The sequence below is a fragment of the Anas acuta genome, chromosome 20 (assembly GCF_963932015.1).
Source record: "Anas acuta chromosome 20, bAnaAcu1.1, whole genome shotgun sequence".
NCBI classification, from domain to species: domain Eukaryota; kingdom Metazoa; phylum Chordata; class Aves; order Anseriformes; family Anatidae; genus Anas; species Anas acuta.
Genome location: NC_088998.1, coordinates 8,223,378 through 8,248,413, shown reverse-complemented (window position 1 = coordinate 8,248,413; position 25,036 = coordinate 8,223,378). Strand labels below are relative to the sequence as shown.

Below are 25,036 nucleotides of genomic sequence, written 5' to 3'. Positions count from 1 at the left end.
CCGGGCTGCCGAGAGCGCCCGGCTCTCAGCGACCCCGAGGAGCTGCGGGATCCGCTCGCTCCTCGCTTCCAGGGGGGGTTTATCCGGGTCCCCCCCCCACCCTGCGTGGTTACCTGCGAGGTTTTTGTCCCTTCTGGGCTTTGAAAGCTCAACGGGAGCCCCCCGAAACTTCCCCCCGGAGTGGTGCCGAGGGCTGGCTGCCCCCGGGGAGGGGAGGTTTGGAGAGGGGGGTGCGCCCTGGGGGGGTCCCATGGGGATATGGGGGGGCTCCAGGTGATCGCAGCACCTGGAAGCCACGGTGCGGGTTGGGACCAAGCTGCCGGTGCTGCGTCCTGGGGTTTTTGGGGTTGAGGGGTGCAGGAGGGCATGGGGGGGCTTTAGGGGGGGGAGTTTTTTTTTTTGGGGGGGGGGGCTTCGGGCTTTGGCACCTCTGATCTGTGGGGGGGGTCTGCAGGGGCAGCCGGCTGCTGAAACTTCCCCCAGGCGCTGCCTGCAGCCCCCCGGGTTCCCCACTGGGGAGGGCAGGCAGCAGCTTTTTTTGGGGGGGGAGGGGGGGGGGCGAGCGAGACCCCGGGCTGCCAGGCACAACGAGAGGGCTTCTGCCCCCCCCCCCGGGATGGGGGAGACCCCCCCACACCCCCTTGAAGCATCCGACCCCTGGGTGTTGCAGGAGCGCTCGGCTGGACGAGGGGGTTATTGATGAATTTTAAATTGATGAATTTTAATTTGGGGGGGGGGGGGGGGGGGAGACTCTCCCTGCCCCGAGCTGGGGTCGGGGCCGCCCCCCCCCCCCGGCACTGCGGGGCCCGCAGCGGGCACCAGGGGGAGCCGTGGGCGCGGAGCGGCGGCCGTGGGGGAGTTTGGGGGGGGGGGCCAGGGGTGCGGGGGGGTTTTGGGGCGCGCTCCGGCTCGGCTCTGAGCTGGGGGGGGGGGCAGCGGCCGCGACCCCGCTGCCTTCTTCCGAGGGCCCCCCCTATTATCCCCCCCCCCAGGATCCGATTTTTGGCAGCCCCAAAATCGGGGGGGGGGCTGAGCGGTGTTGGGGGGCTGGGGGGTGCTGGAGGTGTGTCCTGGGGGGCTGTGGGGGGAGCTGTCGGGTTTTAATTTTATTATTTTATTATTTTTTTTAAATAATTATTTATAAAATCAGAATTCTGAAATGAATTCGCGCGTCCCGAGGTGAGGCCGGAGGTGGGTCGGGAGCGCCCGTCGCGTTCATTCATTCGGTTTAGAGGAGGGGAGGGAAAGAAGGGAAAGAGGAGAGAAAAAAAAAAAAAAAAAAAGGCACACAAAAAGAGAAGAAAAAAGGAAAAAAAAAAAAAAAAAAAAACCCACACGCACCACCAAGTGGCACAGCGCGGTGATAACAAACTCCAACTTAAAAAAAACTTCCCGAGCGCACCGGGGGACGCGGGGAGCGCGCAGGAGCTGCCTCGGGGGGGGAACGAGGGGGACCGGGGGGGGCAGCCTCGGTGTGTCCCCCCCCCAGGGGCTCTGAGCAGCCCCCCGAAACCCCAGGGGAGGGTTTGTGCCTCCTGCCGGGGGGGGAGTGAGGGGGAAGCCGAGGGTCCTGGGGAGGGGGGGACAAAGGGGGCTGTGGGGTTTGGGGGGGCCGCTGTGAGGTTTGGGGGGGTCGGAGGCCCGTGAGGGCTGCCCGGTGCCGGGGGGGGCGTGCGGGGGGGTCGGGAGCGAGGCTGCGGTGAGGAGGAAAGTGAGGGCACAGCAACTTTATAATCGACTTTTTATTAAGATTATAAATTTAAACAAATCTGAACAGTTTTACCCGGTGATATACAATTCCATATGCACAAAAATACAGGCTTACAAACAAAGAAAAAGGAGGAAAAAAGAAAAAAACACAACAACAACAACAACAAAAAAAGAAAAGAGAACGAACCCCAACAGACCGTTTGGCAAAGCATCCTCAGTTACACACAGTGCTGGTACCGGGGAGTTGGGAGGGGGCAGGCTGCAAGGAAACAAAATGGAAAAAAAGAAAAAAATAAAAAATAAACAAGGGGAGGGGGAGAGCAGAAAACCCACCTTTTTACAACAAAAGGTTGTTCTTAAAAAAAAATAATAAATCCCAAAAACACAAAACCAAGAGACTCTACAGGAGACAGATCTCTTCACAAGCCCGAACAATGCTGGTTCTGGGGGGGCAAGGCTGAAACTTCAGGAGGGGGCAGCGGGGCTTGGGCACCTGGGGCAGCGGCCGGGACCCCCCCAGCACCCCCAGCAGCAGCCCCACCGCGACCCCTCGCACGCGTTTCTGCCGGGAGGAAAAGTTCAATTTTCCTTTTTTTTTTTTTTTTTTAATTATTTTTCTCCCCCCCACCCCAGGATAAAGAAACGCACAAAAGCGACCCGGGGTTTAGGGGGGGGGGACACCCCCCGGTCTCACGTGGCGCTGCCAGCACCGGCCCCCGGCGACCCCCGGCCCCGAGCCCCCCGAGCGGCGCGGACACAAAGAGGATTATTTAACCGGGTGCTTTCGGCGCTGGGGTTGTGTTGTTGTTGGTTTGTTTGCGTTTTGTTTGCTTTTTTTTTTTTTTTCTCTTTTTTTTTTTTTTTCTCTCCCCTCTCTCTCTCTCTCATCTCTGCAAAAATAAAGTCCCAAGATCTCAGCTTTTTTTCCTTTATTGTACAATTTATAAAACACTAGCGTGGCTCTGCCCTCCCGCCCCCCCCCCCCACATTGCGCACCCCTCGGCACCCCCCCACGCCCCCCTCCCCTCACCCCCAACCTTCTTCTCTCCCCCCCCCTTTCCCTCCCCGCCTTTGTTTCTGGGTCCCCCCCCTCGAGAGTCCTTCGGCTCCGCGCCCCCCACCCCAGCCCCTCGGTGGTGTTTCCCCCCCCCCCTTCCCCTCCCCTCGCCGGCTCCCCGCTCCTCTCTAAAACGCGACGATGGCCCGAGTCCAGGCTCCCAGGCTCGCCAGCGCCTGCTTGCTGCACAGCTGCCCGTTGAGGGGCTGCTCCGAGTCCGCCTGCTGCCGGCTCACCAGCCCCGTGAAACCGGAGCCGAAGATGGAGATCAAGTTGGAGATGTTGTTAGAGTCCTGCGGGTGCTCGGCGCTGTACTCCTCGAAGCGGGCGCGCTTGGTGCACGGGGCGAAGGGGGGGCCGCCCGCCACCCCGCCTCCCCCCGGCTCCCCTTCCTCCACCCCCTCCTCTTCTTCTTCTTCCTCCTGCCCCGGGTAATACTTGCGCTTGGTGCCCGGGGCGGGCGGCGGGGAGGCGAGCCCCGCTGCCGGCTGGCAGCAGCAGGGGCACTGCGAGCAGCAGTCCTGGTGCAAGTACCCGTTCTCCACCGTGGTCACGACGTGAGTGTCCAAATCCAGCACCGTGGTGCGGCTGCTACAGTGCGGCGCCCCGAAGTCACAGCCGGCGGCGTACAGCAGCCCCGGGGGCGAACCGGGACCGGGAGCGGTGGAAGAAGCCCGGTAGAAAGCCGGGGACGAGTCTCTGCAAGGCGCTCGCTGCTGCTGCTGCAGCTCGGGGGGGGGGGGGAGCCGCGCACACGGGCACCTCCAGCAGCTCCGCGCCTCCCCGCACGGCCGAGCAGCTCCGAGCCTCGCGGTCCTGCGCGTCGGGGGGCAGCGGGAGAGCCGCCAGCTCCGGTGGGGCGGCGGCGGAGGCGGCGGGGGGCGGCGGGCAGGCGGGCATGGCGAGGAGCGGGGCGCCGTCGGGGTAGTGCTGCTGGCGGCGGTAGAGCTCGGCGTAGCGCTCGCTCAGGTAGAGCTGCCGGGCGTTGCGGAGCACATAGGAGACGAGCAGGTTCTTGTGGAGCTTGATGCCGCCTCGCTGCGTGCGGGAGCTGTGGATCTTCCGCAGGGAAATACTGATCAAACTCTGCGCATCGAGGGTGCACTCCATCCTCCTCCGGCCCCTCAGCATCTGCTCTCGCCACCCGCGCAGCCAGGCACCCCGGGCCGCATCCACACGGCAAGCCGGGAAGGGTGCGGAGGGTTGCAAAAAAAAGGAGGATAATAAAAAAAAAAAAAAAAAAAAAAAAGGCGGATTGGAGGGGAGGGAAAGGGGGAAGGTGGGGGGGGGGGGGGAGGGAAATAGAAGGGGAAGGGAGAGGGGGGGGAAAAAAAAAAAAAAAAAAGGGGAAGGGGACAGCAGAGCTCGAGGTCGCTGGAGAGCGGAGGGGGGGGGAATAGAGAGGGCTGTCTTCAGGGGGCGGCCAGCGGCGGGAGCGGAGCGGGCATCGCCGTGCGCGCCGGTGGCTCCCGCTGCTGCTGCTGCTGCCGCCGCCGCTGCCGCCGCGCTCCGAGCAGGCACGGCGCGTGCAGGCAGCGCCACCAGCGCCGCGCGCGCCCCCGCCCTCCCCGCGCGCCGCCCCCGCGCGCGCGCCCGCCCCGCCCCTTTCGCCCCGCCCCTCCCCGCCCTCCTGCTCCCTCCTCCCCTTCTCCTCCTCCCCCCCCCTCCCCGGCCCGTACCTGTCGCGCAGCGGCACTGAGCGCCCGCCCGCCCAGCCCCCGCCTTTTATAGCGCGGCGCCGGCCTCGCCCCGCCCCCTCCCGGGGAGAGCGGCCAATGGGGAGGCGGCGTGAGGCTTGACGGGCGGCAGAGGGAGCCAATGGGAGGGAGGCGGGCGCTTGGCGCCGTTCAAACGCTGACAGGGGCGGCGGGGCCGGGGCTGAGGGGAGCCCGGGGTGGGCGCCTCGGGGCGGGCTCTGCGCCCCCCTCCGCCGCCTCCCCGTCGCCCAAGGGCGGCTGTTTGAGCCCCCCCAGCCCCTGTGGGGCTCAGCCCCGGCACCCCCGGTTCCCAACCGAGCCCCGACGTTGTTCTCACAGTGGCACCTCCACACACACAAACCCCGGGGGCACCGGGCCCCCCCCCTCAGCACCCCTCAGCACCCCCGACCCCCTCCCGGTACCGTCCCCTGCACCCCCGACCCCCCCCCCCGGTACCGTCCCCTCACCCCGAGGCCTCCCCTGGTCTCCAGGCTCAGCCCCACGCCCCCCTTTGCACGCCCCTTCCCCTCCTGGGAGCGGGGCCGCGCCTTGGTTACTGCTTAGGAAGAGCTCCAATCCCGCCGCTTTTCACCCCAAAATAGGGACCGGGATGTGGGAGGGGGTTGTTGCTAATCAGGGTTTGCTAATTAAGGGCTCCCATCCTGCCCTGGTGCACGCGGCAGCCTTGGTTTTGCCTGGCCCCTGCTCTGAGGGGTGCCCTAGGAGGGGTATTTGGGGTAGGGGTATTTAGGGTAGGGGTTTTTGGGGGATAAGGGGGTGTCCCTGAGCTGGCTGCTGTAGGATCCGGCCACCCGGGGACCCCCCCCAGAGGTAGCAGTATGTGGGGAAGGCAGTCCTGGCACGGAGGAGTTGCCCTTGGCCAGCAGGTAGGAGCTGGTGTGGGTGTATGGCAGGGGGTGCTTGGGGAGGGGGCTGCCACTTGGGGTGGGAGAGGGGCTGTGGGGAGCGCTGGGGGTCCCCCCTTTGCTTCCTGGGGTAGGGTGGGCGATGGTTTTTGCATCGGGGTATGGAAAAGTTGGTTTTGGAGCGTGTACCTGAGCGGTGATCCCCCCCCCATGCCTGCAGTGTGCTGGGTGGAAAAATCCCCAAGACCACCAGAGCAGCCCAGTCCCCCGAATTTAGGGGCACTGGTGGGCACTGGGCTGCCCTCCCTGGTCTCCTGGGTTTTGGGGGCACCCTGTAATGGCTGGATCTGTAAGGGCTGGGCTGGGCTTGGCTCTCCTGCATCCTCCTGTGGGGTTGGTGGGCTTCACCCATGGGTAGGGCAGCAAGCCCAGCACCATGGGGGATTTTCTCCCTGTGGAGGGGTCTGTGGGACCCCAGCTGGGCTGGGGCAGCTCGTTGTTCCCTGAGAGGCAGCTGGTGTAAATCCTTGCTCGTGGAGCACCTGCCTTCATCGTGTGCCCTCAGCTGTGTAAATGGGGGGGAAGGACGCTGAGGGTTACCGAGCTCTTGTAGGATCCTCTTGCTGCGCTTTCCTCGTCTGCAAAATGGAAACTAACCACAGCCCTGTCCAGAGGGGGCTGATAAAGGCAGTGGGTGTGGGTGGTGTTTTGGTGTGGGATTGCATCTTTCTCTCTTCCCCCAGTCTCCTTCCTTTGCAGACCCTCCTGGCCGCAGGTCGCCCTTCCCAAGGCTGTGCTGCAGCTGCGGGAGGTGATGCGCTGGAGCAGGGCTGGCTCTTGGGGGCAAATTGTGCTGAGTTCTCGCTGCTTTTGTGTCTGGATTATGGTTTGCTCCCACTCAGAGGGACCAAAGGCTCTGTCCCTGCTGGTGTTGGTGCCCGTGGGCTGAGCCCCGGCTCTGCAGGGAAGCAGCGAGTGCTGCTGCTGCCGGCCCGTGCAGTGCTTGTGCCTTTCCCAGCTCACGTTTGCTGCTCTCTGGACCACCTCCAGCTGTAAAACTCCAGCCCCGGTGGTCCAGGCTGAGAGCCTGGATCGCTTGTCTGCCGGCTGCTGCGGGGTGGCTTGGGCAGTGCGCACGGTGCCAGCCACAAAACATTGTCCTGGCAAGTGTCCTCTGCCTCGAGCTCCTGCTCCCCATCCTGCCTTGGCTCGGAAAGCAGCGTGGCCTTGGGACACTGCCTGGCACCGGCCCTCCTTGTTTTAATTATCCCGTGGCCCCGGTGGCCAAAAGTTGTGGCTTTAACCAAAGGGTCAGGTGGACTTTGCAGGGCTCTGCGTGCAGTGGTGCTGCATTTATTGGGGTGCTGCGTCCTCGGGGCTGTTTGGGTGCCATGGGACACCCTGGTGCAGGAGATGCTGCTGTTGGCTCCCAGAGAAGTGCCCTCTGCTGTAGCTGCCTGCGAAGCCTCGTGGCACCAAGAAAACCCAAGAGCACAGTAGGAGCCTCTGGGAGACGACGTAAATAAGATTCCGCTCTGGGTAATTAATACCAGGCTGTAAAACACAGCCCCGATCCTCTGGCTGGCTGCTGGGCACTCTGTTGCTGCTGGCGAGGCCGGCGGCGGCTGCCTGCTGCCTCTCCTCCCGGCTGGCTCTGCTGGCAGCAGACACGGTGGCTTTAATCCTGGAGCCGGGACGGGTTGTGTGCTGCGAGAGCTGTGCAGCTCCTGTTTGGCCTGGGAAGTCCAAAATCTGCCAGGGATGGAGTCTGGCTGCTACCTGTCTCGGCACAGGACCGTGAGCTCTGCTCTTCTGGAAGAGGAAAGCGAGTCCCCTCCGTTTTCTGGCCCCGCAGCAGCAAGCTGGGGCAGGATGGGGTTGTTCAGTGCTTGCCTCTCCCAGGAAAATCACTCTGTCCTGTCCGACATCCCCAGCACCTGATCTCTGATGGGGTTTGCACGCCCTTCCCATGGGAAAAGCCCCCGAGGACCCTGCTGCTGGAGGGGCCGTTTGGTCTGCAACCACCTCGGCTAAACCTAATTGCAGCTTGCACCTGGCCATTAAAGGGCGAGTGCCATCGCTGCCCCAAAGGGAAGGAGGACGGGCCCAGGGCTGCCTGGAGGGCTGGAGCCCAGCGTTTCCCCTGCCTGCTGCTGGTCCTGGGGGAGCCGTGGGGCTGAGCAGGGCGCAGCTGCCCCGCGGGTGTCCCGGTGCCAGCGCCCGTCCGCGCTGCCGCGGGCTCCAGCAGCAAACCTGGCTGCCCGCGGCTCTCAGCTGCAGAGTAAACAAGCTGGCAAGAGAAACCATTTTGCTTCAGCTACCAGGAGAAACCCTTTTTAGGTAGCACTTCCAACTGGCACCGCTCTCCTCTGTTAACCCCCTCCTTCCTTCCCTTCCCACCGAAGCCCGAAAGTTGTTGCAGCGGTTGGGGAGGGGAGCGGGCTGCCTGGCGTGGCTTTGCCACCCCGAGCAAGGAACGCAGACGTGAATTTACTGCTTGATCTTGTAATTTCAGTGCAATTAGACTAGCTGCTACACAGCAATTTCCCCCTAAGCCTCGGTCTCAGGCCCGGGCACTGCCGAGCCGCTCGCAGACGAGGAAGCGTTGGCTGAACCACGGGTTTTTTTGGGCGCACCTGGAACCTGCCTCCCCGGAGACGCGTCTGCGAGCTGGAGCTGCGGGTGCCTGGCATGTCTGAAAAGGAGCCTGCTTTTCAGGCTCGCTTATTACGAGTCAGGCACCCAAAGCGAGTGGGAAAACAAGCCAGAACAAGGGCGCAGGCTGAGCTCTGGGTGCTGGGCTGCCCTCTCCATCCCCTGCGCCAAGCGGGAGCGATGCAGCCTGGTGGCACCGCAGCCTGGGGCTCGTGGGGGCTGCAGCACGCAGGACACGGGGCACGTTGGCTCCAGAAGCCACCAGCCCTCGGTGGCAGTGTGTCTGTCTGTATTTATTGAGCATGCTGGCACCTCAGCATGATATCTGTTAGCTCTTCCTTGCAACTGTGGTCCCATCAGCAAGACAGCCTTACCCAGGGTCACATATCCTGTTTAAAATCTTGCTGAAAATGGGGTGGAAGTCGTACCGTGGAAGCTTTAAATTAAGTATTCTCCCCCCTTGCTTTTAGCCAGGAGCTGCGTAACGCCTCCCGAGCACTGCTGCAGCACGGGGCTTGGGAGAAGCGCTCAGCACTTTGATCCGATCCGTCCCAGCCCAACTTCACTGACTCATTTCCTCCGTTTGTGCGGCACCCTGGTGCTGTGCATGCTGTGCAGGGCATGGGAGGAACCTGCGAGCTCCCACGGCGTTGGTTTTATGGCATCTCCCGTGCATCCTTTTCCTGCTGGCTCGCTGTCCCCACAGCTCAGGCTGCATTAGCAGCTCTGTTCCTTGCTAGGGAGAAAAGGAGCTGTCGGTGTGAGCAGAGCTGTGGGTGTTCCTGGGGAGCCTGCAGCACCCCAGCTGGTCCCTGCGTGGTTTGCTTGGCTCGCCTGGCACCCAGAGCCGCTGGGGTGATGCTCTGCAGGGGTGGCATCGCGGTGCTCCTGCTGCAGGTGCTTCCCCAGCTCTCCGGTGAGCCCACGGTGCTGTGCTGGTTTCTGCTGGTGCCTCGTCTCCTTGTTCCTGGTGTTTGGAGGACGTGGGTTCCCTGCAGAACCACTGCAGGGTGGGAAAGCCACGAGAGAAACTGGGTGCTGCAGGTTTGGGAGCTGCCTTTTTGGGGAAGGGGGGGGTGAAGCTTGGTGTCCAAGCCCTCCAGCGAGCACCTCATTCTGGGTTCTTCCCTGGACCCAGGGGTGAAAATCTGGGGTGCTGCCGTCCATGCCCTCAGAGTTGTTTGCTGCATTTGAGACCGGGTCCCTGGCGTGTGTTTTGCTGGAGGCTATGGGCAGGAGCACGGGGTCTGCAGAGAAAGCAAAGGGGGCTCAGTGCAGGGCTGGGGGGGGGCTCTTGGCATCCTGGAGCTGCTCGAGGAACTCGCTGCTGCCCTTGGAGCATCGCTTCCAGGAGGGCTGGGGTGCCCCAGGCAGCCAGGGCTGTGGTACCTGAGAGCAACCTCATTTAATTGCTGAGCACAGCCCCTACCCCAGCTGCAAAGCCCATAAAAATTGGAGCCACGGCTCGGATGGGGTCTGGAGGCTGTGACAGCACGCGGGACCCGCCTGCTCCCCTGTATCTGGGCACGGTGGGGGTCCCGTCTTTTGGGGGAGAGCCCCAAAATGTGTGCAGCCGGATGATGTGGGGCTCCTGGGTGCTGAAGCAGCATGGAAACGCCAACTTTCCCCCACGCAGCCCTTGCAGCTGGGGAGCAGCGTGGCCTTGCCATGCCCACGGATGGATGGACGGACGGATGGATGGATGGATGGATGGCCAGAGGACTACAATCCCCGGCAGGGAGCGAAGTGCCGGGGGGATGCCGGGACTGGTAGTCCCTGGACCCGCTGTGGGGTCCCCGCTGTCACCGGTGGCTGGGGCGGGGGACCCGGAGGGGATGTACAGGCTCGGGGAGGAGCCAGCGCCTTCACCCACTTTGTTGTTAAATACCTTAAAGGAGCAGTGGCTGCGCCCGAGCGAGCTCCCTAGCGGAGCCGTGCAAGCCAGGCCGTGGGCTTTTTAAAGATAAAAATCACTCGCGTGGCCTTTGGGATGAGCGGGTGCCGTAACTCCTTCGGCGCCTGGGCACCACCGCTGGCCTCGCCATCGGGCTGCTCCCGCATCCCCTCGGAGCATCCTCCTCCGAGCATCCTCCTGTGCTCCCAGGGCTCCGAAAAATCAGTGCCGAGGCTGTTTCCTCGCAGGAAACCTCCCCGCTCGGCAGCCCTGCGGATAAAAAGCTCTGCGGAGAGGTGCCGTGGGCAGCCGTGCGCATTTCTGGTGGCGCAGCCGTGACCTGGGGATTTTTGCCCCCCCCGGGCGTAAGGCCCACGGTGCCTGCAGCCAGCCCGGCCCTGGCGTGTGCCCAGCCAGACACCCACATGAAAGCCGCCGCCGTGGCTCGCCTGGCTCCTGGCCAGCGGCTACCTCCAGGCAGCTCGCGAGGTCCTGGGGGGGAGCCGAGAGCGAGGCACCCACCCCTGGAGGGCGAGGGATGAGGGGCGAGGGCTGGGGTTGGCACTGGGGTGCGGACCCCGTGGTGGGATGGGGTTGTGTGTGAGATGCTCGCAGCCCAGGCTTTCTCTCCTGGGGTGCTGGGGGGGTGTTTGCTTGCTGAGGGGCTGCGTTAGATCCTTTTTCCTTCCCGGGCGCAGGTTTGGAGGCAGCATTGGGCACGTCGGGTCCTGTCTGAGCCCAGGCTCCAGCTGGATTTGCTGGGAGCTCAGGCTCGTGTCCGTGCTGCTTCCAGCCCGCGTTGGCCCTGCTGTAGCTGGGAATTTGAGTTGCCTGGGTGAAATCCTCACCAGGAGCAGACGAAATCTTCCCCTGGGGTGCAGAGAGCTCCTGCTGCGTGGCTGGCGTTGCTGGGAGCAGATGGGCTGAAGCTCTCCGGAGCTGCAGAGGGTACCTGTGGTGCCAGGACCCGGCTGCTGGATCACCACCCGCGCAGCTGAGATCTCTTGGGCACGTTGAGGGTGGGGAAAAAGAGATCTGGGCTGCTGCAGAACCTGCAGCAGAGTGGGAGAAGCTGCTTGGGGAACCCACCTGCGAGGCTCTGAGCCCCGGCACGGCTCATGGGAGGGCACCACGGGCTGCACGGCGACCTGCTGGAGCCATACGGTGGGGGAGAGCACGGAAAGCTCCCCTGCAGGCACCTGTCTAGCTCTGCTGCTCCTTCCTTCTTGCTTTTCACCCCTTGCCTGCTGCTCTGGAGCCTTGGACTGGCCGCCCTAATGCGTTGCGATGGCTGCGTGGCAGCAGGTGCCTCGGAGGAGCCCCGTGCCGAGGTGCGCACCCCGAGCTGATTGCTTCTGACACAGCCCCTGCGTCCTGCTCCCCAACGGAGCCCAGCCCCGTCTTGATGCAAAAGGCCCAAAGGGTGAAATGCAGCCCCCGGGGGAGGCAGCAGGAGCTGGGGTTTGGGGTCCTGGAGGTGAAGCTCTTTGCAAACAGCTCCCGGTGCGTGCCTGCCCCAGCACAGCGCCATTCCCAAGGCTTTAGGTTTTTTTTTTTTTCCCACTCTGGGAAGGGCAGAAAAGGAACGTGGATAACACCGCTGGGCTAGCGTTGCTGGGGGAGGTAGGAGCCACCCGTAGGATGCTCAATTTTTCCCTTATCCCCCTGCACGTGGAGTTAATTGCAGTTCCAACCCACACACCGAGCTGTCCTGCCGCAGCCACCTGCAGCCAAGTGGTTGCTCTGGGACTCAACCTCTCCTTGGGGGTCTCGTCCTCCCGAGGGGACAACGTCTTTCCCAGGGCTGTTTGTGTTGGGTCTGAGGAGCTCAGGGCTCAAGCTGAGCACGTTGCCAGGACTCCATGGGTATCTCTTGAAGGTGAGACTCGTCAGGCTTAAGAAAGGATGAAATTTTTTTAATGGGTGTTCAGCAGCCACCGTGGAGATGCTTTAAGGGCATAAATTTTTTAAGAGCGTAATGGATGTTAAGCTCTCAAAAATAAATCCTGAGTCTCTCTCTAGCTTGGGTTTCCCAAGGTATTGGTGGCTAGCTTGGAATGAGAGAGCAAGATGAATGAAATAAAAGGCTTTTAGAGGGTGCAGAGCACCAGCGTGGAGCTCCTGCTTCCCTTGTGTGCCTGAGCTCCTGCTCGGTGCTTTGGGATGCCGAGGGTCAGTCCCGGGTGGATGTTTTGAGAACCCACAATGGGGAGCAGAGTTAAGGGTTTTCTCCCTGCTGCTGAGCTGTGCAGAGCGAGTAGTGCCGGGCTCTAAAGCTTCCCACCCAAAAGACTTCATTGATGGTGACCAGAGGCTGGTGAGGTGTGGAGAGCAGGACCCAGGTGTGCGAGGTGGGCTCACGGCTTTGTCCCTGCCAGCAGCAGGACCTGCATGGAGCAGCTCTGCCCAAACCATTGTGGGGAGCTGGTGACGGAGCTGGGAAGCACCAGGAACATCCTCTTCCATCCAGCCTTTCCCAGGACAGCCCCGTGCAGGGTTTTCCTCCCTGGCCGTTGCTGCCAGGAGCCAGGGCAGCAGGAGGGAGGCTTCCCCTCTGGCTGCAGCCAAGGGTGCCGGGCACCTGACAGCCCCAGACTTGTTCAGTGTTCGCTGCTTTCTTCCCTCAGCACAGCAGGGAAGAGAATGGAAACTCTGTGAGCTCCCTGCTTGTCTCCTCCTGCCCAGGGAAGCAGGAGCAGCCCCGATCCCGTGCGCAGCCCTGGGAGGCTGCGGGTGGGTGCAGGCGCTGGCACCCCGCAGCGCTGCGCCCTCGCGCTGCTCTTGCCAGCTCCCCTCCCAGGGCTGGCTGGAAAGCCTCCTGCCTTCCCCCTGAGGTCAGCTCGTACCTGCCAAGGGCTTGGCCCCGTTTTTATGGAGCTGTTCCATGAGCTGTGCCCCGTGAATGCCCTCCCTCGGGCTGCGGTACCGGTATTTGGTGCTGAGCACTGCTGGTGCCTTCGGTGCGCCGGTGAAAACAGGGCTGTGAGCGACTCGTGCCAGGTCTGTCTGGTCCTTGCCCACGTTTTGGGGCAGGTGCTGACCTGCTTTGAGGTGACAGGTCCTGAAATCTCATTTTGCAGGTGCCTTGTTGGCAGGAAGAAGCAGGAAAAGCGGAAATACTGGGGGAAGATTTAGGGGAAAATAGCTGCTGGAAGCATGGGTTGGTGCAGAAATGTTATAATGTGTTTCTCTAGTTCAGCCTAGCCCTGCGTGCCAGTACGGGTGGTGATCCTCACGTAATCACGACAGTTGGACAATCACATTTTTCTGATGGTGGAAAACCTGTGCCCTTGCTTGGGAACATCCCTCAGGGAAAGCGTCCTTGGGCGATGGAGCACCAGGGAGCCCTGGAGTAGGAGCTGCATCCCTCCAGTGCTGGTAGCGGAGGTTTTTTGGTGACTGAGGGTTTTGTTCTTTGTTGGTGGGATGCGTGTGGGACGTGGTCACTCCTGCCTGCCCAGCGGGTGGCTGTTTATGGGGTCCGACTGCCTGCGTTCACCCCCAAGGCAGCTCTGGATGCTGTGCCCCCATCGCTCCCGTCCCCTGGGAGGACATCACAGCTAAGCCGAAGGACAAAGAGCTCCGTCCTGAAAGCCGTGAGGATCGAGGCTCTCGCTTTGTGGTTTTGAGGAGCAGCAGCTTGTGGTTTGTGTCCTCTGGTTGGGAAACGAAGGGCCCACGTTGCCTTTATTCTTCTTACCCAACACAAATGTGCTGATCCTTCGGGATCCCCGCTGCTGCCTCTTGGGGGGACGAGAGGATGGAAGGAAGGAGCAGGGGTCTCTGCGCCTTGGCACAGCTGCACCGGGGTCTCCGCAGCTCCGAGGCATTGCAGCTCATCCCCAGATGGAGGACAGAGCCCTGGGGGTGTTGGCCGTCTGCTGCTTTGCTCCCCCAAATCACCTGCAGGCTGTTTTGCGCTGCCGCTATCCCCCAAATGGCACCAAGAGCCGCGCTCCCCCCCCGTTACCCCCGAAGGTGGGTGCAGATGACTCCCCTCCTGACATGTGCGTGATCTGGGCGTCTCTTCCCGGGCAGCTGGCGGGTTATTTTTGGTCCTGGAGCAGCCCAGATCTAGTTTCTGCCGGGGTGAGTCCCTGCCCAGCGCCGTGCTCACATCCCCGGTGTGGGTGGGGGCGCGGAGCCCTGGCTGCCTTCGTCCCCACGGGGCTGCTCCGGTGCTCGCCTGTGTAGGGCTGGGCCAGCGTCTCCCTGGGATGGCTGGGGACAGGGGGACCTTGGCCAGGTCTGCGGGGACTCACCTGGGTGTTATCTGCTCGGGAAACCCAATCTGCGGGCCCCTCTGGGCGTGAAGGGACGGGCAGGAGCAGCTGGTGCCGTGGCAGGGCTTGGAAATCCAAGCCAGCGCCTCGTCACGTGCGTCCCCCTTGGCTCGCAGGCTTGGGGGGTGGCAGCCCCCTTCCCTCAGCTCCTGGCCTCCTGCCCACAGTGGAAAACCCTGCGGAGGGGTTGTTGGGGGGCTGCTGGGGGCCTCCTGGGCTGGGTTTGTCCACCCACGGAGCGGTGCCTTGTCCCACGGCAGCGGGTGCTGCGCAAAGCATCCTTCACCCCATCACCGTGTTGGGGTGCTAATGGGGTCCCTGCCTACCTGGAGGGACAGCAGATGGCAAATGCAATCAGAAAGGGCTTTTTTCCTGGTTATACACATCTGCTGAAGCCCGGCTGGGCACCTGATGGAGAGGGCAGGACCAGGGTTTGTGTCTTTGCAAGGTGACGGCTGGCAGAGGCGCTGAGGGTCACTCTGGGTGTCAGGGGAGGCTGTGACACCCCCCATCCCGCACTCCCAAGCCTCCCTAGCACGGCTACCAAGCAGGGACAGCTTTTCCTTGCTGAAAACTGTGCCCTTTCCTCCGGGGAGGGAGCAGCGCCGCAGCCTCCCACGCTGCTGCTCGTTGCCTTTCAGCAGAAAGCCGCCCGGGTAACCCTGGTGTTTCTCTCCACTCCTGGCAGGGAGCGAATCTCTCTCCTACCTCGAAACGTGGGCTCGTGGTGTGAGCACAGGGTTGTTTTTTTTTGTCTCCCCAGCTCCGAGCAGCCCCGTTCTCCTCGCTGTATGGGTTTCTGGACCTGGCTCCCAACCCTGCTGCTTTGGCTCCTGGCAGCTCCTCTGCAGCAGGAGCTCATCTCCCCGCGAGGGTCTCAAACGCCACCAAACCCAGACCCAAAGCAGCTCTGAATAGGCTTGAGCATCCTATTCAGGAGGACAATAGGAAATCAAACAGATGCCACCTCTCCTCCGGCTGTCTGTGTGCCCGCTTGTCTTTGTTGCAGGTGAATTTGGGGAAAGAAAACACCGTTTTGTTGTGACAGCACCGGGGCTGAGCTGCCCTGCTCTGCTACCTGGCAGCCAGGGGAGCGAAGGAGGTGTCGGTGGGGCTGCTGCCCGTGGGCTGGGGGCTCTGCTGCCCTGCGGTGGGCTTTGGGGTGTGCAGAGAGCACTGGGCTCTGCGTGGCACGGTGGGTTTGGGGCGGATGGCTTGGTTTAGCTGTTCCTATGGATGGAAACGCTTGGAGAGGGCGAGCTGCCGAGATGTCTCGTGGGGCGGGTGGCAGCGCTGCCTCGTGCCACGCCGCTGCTCTGGGGACGTGCTGCCGAGCAGGGAGAGGGCAGGGGCTTTCCTCCCCCTCTTACCAAGCTCCTTTCCAGCAGCTCTGCCCGTTGGGGTGGGCTTGCTGGCAGGGGGCTGAACGCTGACCCTACAAATCCAGGAGCTGGGCTTCGTGTCCTGACCCTCCTCTCACCTTGGGCTCGCCCAGAGCACCCAGACCAAGCTGTGGGTGGATGGATGGATGGGCAAAACGATGTCCTCTGCTGGAAGGGACTCAGGCTGGGGAGGCAGTGGGCATTGCTGTGCCCTCCAGGAGCACCCAGGGGTGGCCCAGCACACGGGGTGCCCGGCTGTGGGTGCTGGCAGGAGCCTGCGGTTGGGCTGAGCCATGACCGGGAGCGCGATGCAAAAGCTGCCTTCCCTTTTGAAGTCTGACACCCGGGATTTTCCCCACCCACTAGGAGGACTGAAGGCAGGGAAAAAAGACAGTAAAACAAAATAAAAGAAGAGGGGAAAAAAAAAAGAAAAAGGAGGAAAAAAAAGGAAAAAAGCTTTTTTTTTTAAGCTGCTGGTGAGGGCACGCCAGGGAGGCAGAGGCTGGAAGGGGCTGGGGAGCGCCCTGTGCGTGTCTGGCCGGCTCTGACTCACCCCCACGTGCAGGTACAACCCCGCTGCCTCCTGCTTTGGGGCTCAGCCTTGCTCACGAGGTGAAACCCAGAGGGGTTTGCAGGGACAGGAGGGAAGCACAGAAAGGGGAGCAGCCCCTGCAGCTCGCTGCCGGCCTCTTGGTGCGCGGTGGCCCCAAATTGTCCCCTCCTGGAGGTGTCCCCTCCATCCCCAGCTGTGTCCCCCCGGGAAGGGCTCGACTTTGGATGGAATTGGAGTCAGGATCCAGCCCTAATGATGGAGGGGCTGTGGGATGAGGCTGCCTGGAAGAACAAAGCCTCGCTCTGCCCGCCAGCCGGGTACCCCAGGGGCAGGCAGGGTGTGCAGCCTCGCCGCGGAGGTAGGACGGGAAGGTTTCCTGGTCCTGCCCGTCTGGTTCAGCGCTGGATGAGGCTTGGGCGAGCCAAAAGGCAGCTGGATGCGGGATGTGAGGCTTGGGCTTGTTTAAAACTTCTGAGCCTTGAAGCTGAAAAGCTGGGACTTGGGCCCAGGTTCGTTGGATGGACCCCATCGGCTGGGGATGGGGATGGGGATGCGAGGTTGGATGTGGTTTCTGGGTGTGTGCTGGGGGCTGGTGCAGCCCCAAGGGGCACTGGTGGAGGTGTCAGCCTGTCCCTCACCTCCACCCAGCCATGGGGCCTGGCTTTAGACTGTAGCTTTGATGTCAGAGCTTTGGAGGGGTGAACCTGGCATGTGGCATCCCCAAATCCTGCCGTGACTCGTACTCCTAGGGTACGGCACGTCCTCATCTCTCTGGGGAGAAAATGATGTGTGGCTGAGTCCTGCTGGGCACCTTCAGAGCCCAGAGCATCCGTGTGACATGGTGTTTGGTGCTGTGAGAAGAGGCACAAAGTGAAGTTTGGGATCATGCCCACAGGACCCCCTCTGAAACGCATCTGTGGAGCTTTCCCTGGTGGGGAGGCTCCAGCTCCCCTCGCAAGCTCCCGCCAAGGTGTGGGAGCAATTCCCAGTCCAGCCCAGTTTGGGAAGGTGCTGGGGTCATTCCTTGCTCTCGCCCAGATCCTGGAGGAGGTGGGACGATGTCCCCGAGCAGCGTTGGTCCTGAGGTGGTGCAGGATTTGGAGCAGAAAGCTGCTGTTGTGTTCCCTCCCCAATAATAGGACGGTCGGGGACAGCCTTAAAAGGGGGATCCTTAAAATCCAGCCTGCTTTAGGGCGTCCCCTCCATTTCTCTGGGGGATGCTAAATCCTCCTCTGTTCCCTCCTGACATCCTGAGCACCTCGACTTCTTGCAGCTGGGCTTTACCTGGAGTTAATCCCAACGAGGAAAACCTCCCCCTGGAGTCCCCAGCTGTGTGCGCACAGCTCTCCGTGTGCGGCACGGAGGGGAGCAGCCTCCGCTCGTCCCAGGGGACGTCCCGGGCTGGGAATGGGCTGCGTTGGGGTTCTCCTCCTCCTGCAGCTGGGCTGAGGGGAAGGAAGGAGGCAGCTACTTGCACGATTGTTCCTAGAAATGACCCGTGAAAGGAGCAGGAAGGCGGTGGCACGGAGGAGGGCACCTTCGCGGGGCACCCTGTGCCACCTGCACCCACCCCATCGCCTCCTCCTGCTCCAGCCTCCGAGCTCGGCACCCCTCAAATTTCCCCTCCCTCTCCCCGTGCTGCATGGCTGAAGGTTTTGCAGTAAAACCCCAAAAAGCCTCGTCCTTGAACCTCTCTCCTCCTGCCAGCTTCCCTCATCGGACCCCGCGCTTTCTGCCCGGAGCCAGCCTGGGGGGACGCGGCTGGTGGCACGAGGCTCTCCTGCCCGCAGCCCTTTTCCCTTCGTGCTTTCAGCCGTGCCTCCAAAGGCTCCGAGCTCCTCGTTACCAAAGTGCGGGCTCCGAGTTTTAACGAGCCACCCGTGGGAGAGCCGGGACTGGGAGAGCCGGAGCGCCGTCCCGCTGAACCGAGACAGAGGCTGACAACAGGCACCGCTGCCTGGAAACGGTGGGCAAAGGCTTTATTGACCACTGGAGGTCACTTTTTCAATAATGCAGTACAATCCAACTTTATTTTGTCAGTACCTTTCATGCCGCCTGCTCCCGAGCTGCTCAGCGGATCCGGTGCAAAAGGAGGGGGGAAGAAACGTTATTATTTTTATTTTTTTTTTTAGAGCTGGGGAGCTGGAGGCTGCTCGGCAGCACGGAGCGAGGAGAAAAAGGCTCCTGTGCCCCAGCCAAGGGGCAGGGGAAGGGAAGAGCAGGAAAATGAAGCAGCCTGGATGCTGCTCCCCTGTGCCACAGAGGCACCTGCAGGCTCCTCGTAGGCAAACGAGGGTGTTTGGCCCCGGGGTGGCTGGAGCCCTCCTGGCTCTTCCAGGCATCGTGGTGAGGTTTCTGCCCATGCTGATGCCCCACGAGGGCTCGGTCAGGAGCCTTGTCCCAGTCCAGCGCCAGAAAAATCCCAAATCCTGTCCCTGTATAGGGCAGGCAGGCAGCAGGGGTTGAGGGGGGGCTGGAAACAGTCTCTGGTCACCCCAAAATCCTGTGCTAGGAGCAGGGGGGGGGACATCCTGGGGCTGTGCGGAACTGGAGGCTGCTGCTTTTGCTATTTCTCCTTGGCTGCCTGTCCCCTCCTGCACACATCCCTGCCCCTTGGCCCTATTCTCTGGCAGGTAAAGCAGATATTAATGTGCATCCACGGTGTTTTGGGGTCTCCTAGCTCAGCACCTTCTGGGTGCCCAGGCTTAAATTCCTCCCAGCCGAGGTCTCCTCCTGCCTCCTCTGCGCTGCCGGAGCTGCTCGGAAAGCCCTCGGGATTTCAGCAGGGCTCTGCGAAGCCCAGAGGCATCCAGGCTGGGCTCTGCGTGGCACGGGGAGGAATTCAGCCTCCTCGTGTTTCTTTTTGCTGGGCTGGAAGTCGGCGGGGAAGCTGCTCGTGCTACGTTTGTCACATTTCTTACTCAGCCTGGGGAGGACGGGGCTGGGTTTGAATGGAAATTCTGGCGTTTGGGTACCCTGGGTCTGGGCTCTGTGTCTGGCTTCAGCCTCTCTCTCTTTCCCCACGGGGATGTTACCTCCTGGAGCCTCTAATCCCACGGCGTGGCCGAGATCCAAAGCTGCTTTGGCTCTTAAATTGAGGTCCCAGAGCCTCAGGACCTTGGTGTTTCCCTCTTAGCCCCTGGGGACCCCTCTCCCCGGGGCGGGGGTCACCGCGTGCCGTGCCGGAGCCGGCCACGTGCGAGGACAGCGAGCGTTTAAGTGCCGTGGCAGATGTGACTTGGAAGGCGCATCGGAGCAAATATTTAAAGATCCGGCTTTATAAAGCCACTTTTTGGCCCATAAACCACCCGCCCTGCAGCTCCCGGTGCCGTTGCTGTGCGCTCTGCTGTTTGCTGTTCCTGCTGCCCAGCCGCGCTGCCATCCAGCCAGGCGTGCTTAGTGATGGGGTTTTTCTCCTTTTTTTCCCCCAACCCTGGTGTTTTATTTTGTGTATTTATTTATTTATTGGGGTCGTTGTCCTTCTCTCAGCAGAAGGGGATGGGAAGTGACCGCTTGTGATCTTGGCTGCTGATGCTGGAGGAGCAAAGGGAACCTCTCCAGGAGCTCTGCTTCCCTGTGCCGTCCCCAGCCCTGCTGGGACATTGTTGGAGGGGAGCTCTGAGCCCCACTTTTATTATCACCCACCCTATGGCGTTCTGGGATCAGGCAGGCTCCAAGGCTCAGCGATAACTCGACCCTTGTGGTTGTCCTCCCCCAGCCTCAGATGGGTTTTGTCAGGGTCTAAACCGGGAACCCATTCCCCTGGGGTGCAAGGGCTGGGATCCCACGTCCCCTTTGGCTCCGGAATACTCCAGGTTCCCAGAACTGCTCCTCCTCTCGTTTACACAGCGCGGAGCAGCCTCCGCTTTGCGCTTCCCTTCGCTGCCTTGTCCTTCAGCCCAGGTCCCGCGGCGCCAAGCACTGACGTGTCTGCTACCATGGGCAGCTCTGCTCCTGAATGAGCCGAAGAAAAATAAATAGCATCTCAAATTGCAGCTTGCGTGCAACGGGCCAGGTCCCTGCGCTCTCCCCGGCGCTCCGGCTCGAGGTAGCAACTTCTGACCTGGGTCTGCAGTGAGAGTTAGGGTACGACTGGGTCCAGGAACGGTTTGGGATAGACCCAATTTAATGCCCTGGTGCTTTCCCTTTCCACCTGATATTAAATCCTGCTCAAAGTCTCCTGGGAGAGCCGCCGACACAGCTCCCCGGTGTCTCGGCGGTGCTTTGAGATCCTCGGATGCGAGCGGTTTGGGAAGCTTTTAACGGCGCTTAACTCCCTCGGGGACGGAAGTCCAAAGCGAGGGGAAATTATTCACCATTGTTAAGGAAAAAAAACCCACATTGGTGCATTGGGTTAAACCCTGCGTCGTGCCCTCTAATTACGCAGCAGTGGCCCGGGCTGGCGGAGCGCTTGGTGCCACCGGGGTGGTTGTGCTCGGCTGGAGGGAGCCGGACCCCGATGAGATCAAGGGGCCTTTGATTTGGACGGGTACTGAACCAGGCGCCGCGATATCAAACGGGCTAATCAGATAACGACCTCAGGTCGCCTGGCACGGATTCGCGGCCCCGAGTTGGGGCTGGCTGCGCAAATTGGGCAGCCAGCTGGGGAGGCTGCGTGAGCCGGCGCGCCGGCGGCTCGTTCCTAATGAAATGGGACCGTCCAGTAACGGGCTGGGGTAGGGTGGGTGGGTGTCTGGGGTGTGGTGGGGGTCAGGCAACCTCCGTCGGGGTTTGGGGGATGTGGTGGGGGTCTGTGACCCTCTCCCACCTTGTTCCTGCGGCTGGGGGCTAACACAGGGCTGCCCGCACGGGCTGGTGTGCAGGAGGAGATACAGAGGGGGAGCAATTCAGTTGGTTGGGGTGATCCCAAATCCTTTGTTTGAAGGCTTCTCCAGGATTTCTCCATGATTTTTTATTTTTTTTTTTTCATTGCAGCCCTTGGTGTACCAAGCTGGCACCTGAAGTTATTTTTTTTTTCTGCTGTCTTCTAAACGGGGAGATTGGGCACAGCAAGAGGCGTGCTGTAAAGGGAAGGCAGTGCTCTTTACCCATGTTCTCTCCTGCTCTTTACCCATGGCTCGTTAGTGCTGGGGTCCTTGGGCTTTTGGTTTTAATTTGGCAGCTCCTGGGAAAGCGTCTGGTGCTGAGCAGCGCCGGGGGCAGGCGCGCCGTGGGTCTGCGGGGATCTCGGGCAGGTCGTGGGCTCTCTGGTGGGGGAGCAGCGTGGCCGGCCCCAAAACAGCCCCTCCAGTAAATATTTGGGGCCAGAGCTGCTGCTTTGAGGCACGGACAAGCAGGCTGGAGGTGCCTGGGGTGCGCATTGGGTCTCACCTCGCTTCTGGCCTCATAGGTGAGTGGTGTTGGAGGTGCTGCAGTTTGCACCCCAGCCTGGCCCCCCATCGCGCCCCGCGGCTGCAGGGGCGCCGCCTGAGGTCTCCACCTGCCCCGAAAAGCTGGGCTGGAAGTGGGTCAGTAGGTTTACAACTTCTGGGGAGATACGGCGTGATCCTATCAGCCTCATACCTTAAAGGAAGCTGGCTGGAGCCAAATCTGAGGCAACAATGAAAACTTGGACGGGAACAGAGAGGAGAGGCGGCGGGTTAGCAGATGCAGAAATCCCCCTGGGTCCTATCAAGTGTTTTGCCAGTGTTAAATGCTGAGTAAAATATAGTGCCTGGGAGATCAGATCCCCGGGTATTCCCTTTGGACGGGGAGACCCTGGGTTGAATATTTCTCGGGTGAATCATCTTCTGGAGCTATCAGCGCAGATCTGGCACAGGGCGCTCGCGGCGCCTCGCTGCTGGATGCGACATCGCGTGCAGGCTCTTTGGGTGAAACCACTCGAGGAAGGCACACAAATGGCATCACGGGGCTCTCTGCTGCTAAAGCTCGGTTCCCTGGGTGTTTGGGTTCAGCAATAGCAAACAAAACCCTTCTGGGATGCCCGGAGCACCCAGAGCTTGAAGGGCAAGCAGAGGGGCTGCAGCAATAGCGGGCTCTGCTGCTGCTGTCTCCAGCAGTAATTTGGGGACGTGGAGCTATGGAGCCACAAAACCTCCTGAACTTGCATCACGGGGCTCTTCCAGGTCTTAAGCAAGGACCTGGCTGTTCTGCTAGATCCTCCCGTGTGAGCTGAGGTGGGGCAAGTGGCAGAATAAAAGATACAAGAGGTCGAGACGGCAAGGAAGCAATTACTAAATGACCTTCGGGAATGATGCCTGCGTGGCACAGGGAGGGGTCAGGCCAGAGGAGAGAAATCCTACAAGGAAAGCTGGTGAGGGAGAGGATCCAGTTAGGTTTGTGCTTGGCTTTTTCCTGGAATCCATCAAAGAAACTCTCCCAAAGAGGGGAATGGGCACTGGGGGCGAGAAGAGCATGGGAGGTGGGTGAAACTGCGCGCCCTTCAGTGCGTTGATGGGTTGTCTTCTCCCCCGAATTTTGGATGTGCTGGGAGAAAGAGGTTCATGCTGCCTCTCCCCCTGGTTTTGGGAGCCACGTGTCGGCTGTAGCTGGTTTGGGGACTGCTTGGCTGCTTTCTTCGTTGGGGCTCGAGGGAAGGAGGCAATCTGCGTGGCTAGCACGAGAAGCGCTCCCGCTACATACGAAAAGCTGCGGAACTGCTGGGAGGGGGAGCGGGCTTGAAGTTGTATCTCCTCCAATAAATCAGCGCAGCCTGGGCCTCCCCGCCCCCATCGGCGCCTCGCGTGCGTGTGTGCGAGGGAAAATCCAAAAAAAAAAAGAAAAAAAAAAAAAAGAAAAGGAGGACTTTGCTTTGCGCATCCCCGCTCGGGTCGGCACAGCCTCGCACCAGGGCAGCAGTTGCTGAAACCCCGATAACGCCGTCGGCAGCAGCTCGCCTGTGCCGGGTGCTGCTTCCCTGCTTCGAGTGCGAGCAGCAAGCTGTTCCTGCGCGTGGGCTCCACTGCCAGGAGAGCTATTCTCATTCAGGAGAGAGAAAGGAGCTGTGCAGAAAGGAGGCACCTCTCGTGTCCATGGGCAGCACCCGCCGGCACCCGGTGGCACCGCTGCGCACGGGGCTGGCTCGGGGAGGTCGGTGGTGGGCACGTGGGGTGTGCTGGGGTTGTACGGGGAGCCCCCCCCGGGCTAAATCTGTGTGAGCAGCCCCCGGTGGGATGCTGCACCACGACGTGCAGCAGGCACAGGGTGAGACGAGGTGCGACACGGCGCAGGATGCGGCCCCTTGTAGCCGTGTGTTGGTGGTGGGAGCGATGCCCCGCTGCTGCTCCCGAGGCATTTTCACCCCCCTTCTGGCCTGTAAAGAAGGTTTAGGGGAGGTTGAGCTGCTTTTGGGGTTTCTTTATTCTTTTTATTTTATTATTATTTTTTTTTCCTCGGGTGGTGTTTGAAGCTGGCTGAGGCTGCTTCACTTTGCGCTGCGCACGGAAGGGATTTTTTCAACCCTTTCCCTTGCATCTTTCTCTGGGAAACTCCTGGGAGTTTTTTTTTAAAAAAAAAAAAAAAAAAAAAAAGAAATGTTGACGCTGACCTCTAGGAAAATTTCAGCCCCTGGTGGAGGTGGCTGCGTGTCGAGCAGAGCCCTTGAAGCCGCCGCCTGGGCGGAGGGTGCCGGAGCTGCTCAGCGCCGTAGCTCGAGGGCTCTGATTTTCGCTGGCAGGGTGCCGAGCCGCGGGAGGGCCGTCCCGTCCCCGAGCACCTCCCTGGGTGCCGGATCTCCTGCCGATCTGGGATCTGCTCGAGTGTGTCCGCCTTGATGCCAGCCTGGGCAGGGACCCGTTCTGGGTGTCTCGGAGGGATTGCGTGCGTGTCCGGCCATCCCTCGGCCCGCTTTGGGGATGTTTTGGGGCCAGGAGATGCCCAGGGGAGTGCTTTCACCCCCCTGGGTTCGGCAGAAAGAAGCGAGACAAGGACAGCTGGATGGGGAAGAAGCAAGATTTTACACTGTGTTTTTGGGGTGGGAGAAGAAACCTCAACCCCCAAGTGTCTCATTTTGCTGTACTCCCATATTTTACCCCCCCAAAAAAAAAATCCTTCCCGTGGAGAAAAGTCTGTCTCACCCCACGTCATCCTCGGGGAGGGAGGGGACCCTGAGTATGCTGGGGCGCATCCCCCTCCTCTCCTTCATCTGGGGGGGGGGCTGCGGGGTGCCGGGTGCCCTGATGGAGCCCCGTGCCCTGCTGGATGTCGGGGAGCCAGGGGGGCCACCCCGGCCCCGTAGCGCAGCTCCCGGCCCCGAACAATGGGGCCATTGAGGGCTTGGAGCTGGGGGCTGTGGATAGGGAGGACAGCTGAGCTGGCTTGTTCCACCCCGAGGAGTCACAGCCCAAAATAGGGGCCGGGTGGCTCCTTCGGAGGCTGGGCCTCTTTACGCAGAGGCTGCGGCTTGTTTGCACGTGGGGTTTTCGTGGGGTATTTATGGCCTGGAGCTGGGGGGTGGGTGGGGAGAAATGAAGGAGGGGGCCGGGCAGTTGCGCGAACTCAATTTTTGGTGTGTGTGCTTAAAAAGGTAGAAGCGTTGGTATTTTTAACCCCCCCTAATTTCTGGTAGGTTCTTACGTTTCCCTGCAAAATGGGAGCTCCGCTGGTGGCGGTGCCGGAGCGATGGGGACAAGGGATGAGCTCAACAGCTGGTGGCCCCGAGGTGTCCCCGTTTTATGTGTTTGCCTATATCCGTGTGCCAGCCTGGTCTCTCCAACGCGGTGTTGGATCAGCTCCTTACCGAGCTGTGCTGCTCCAAATCTCGCCCTCGGTGGTGCGTGTGCCTCCCCAGCACAGCCAGGGGTGGGATTTGGCCTGGTTATACCCACGGTGCAAAAAGGACCGGAGGATTAATAGCTGATTGCTGCCCCGGGTCCCCACCTCGCCTGCAGCCACAGCGTGGGGCAGACGGAGACAGCCGAGCACCAAAATCCTCCCGATTTTACCTCTCCCATCTCCCCATAAAATGCACCGTCAGCTCC

The 25,036-nt window shown here is 61.4% G+C and overlaps 1 protein-coding gene across 1 annotated transcript; it reads right to left on the bottom strand.

Annotated features, from left to right (window-relative positions):
- Positions 1-2,531: 2,531 nt before the first annotated feature.
- IER5L (immediate early response 5 like) lies at positions 2,532-4,406 on the bottom strand. Its single transcript, XM_068657394.1, is given in 2 exon segments — positions 2,532-3,504; positions 3,506-4,406. Coding segments are annotated over 2 exon segments (1,002 nt in total). The 5' UTR covers positions 3,899-4,406; the 3' UTR covers positions 2,532-2,895.
- Positions 4,407-25,036: the final 20,630 nt, after the last annotated feature.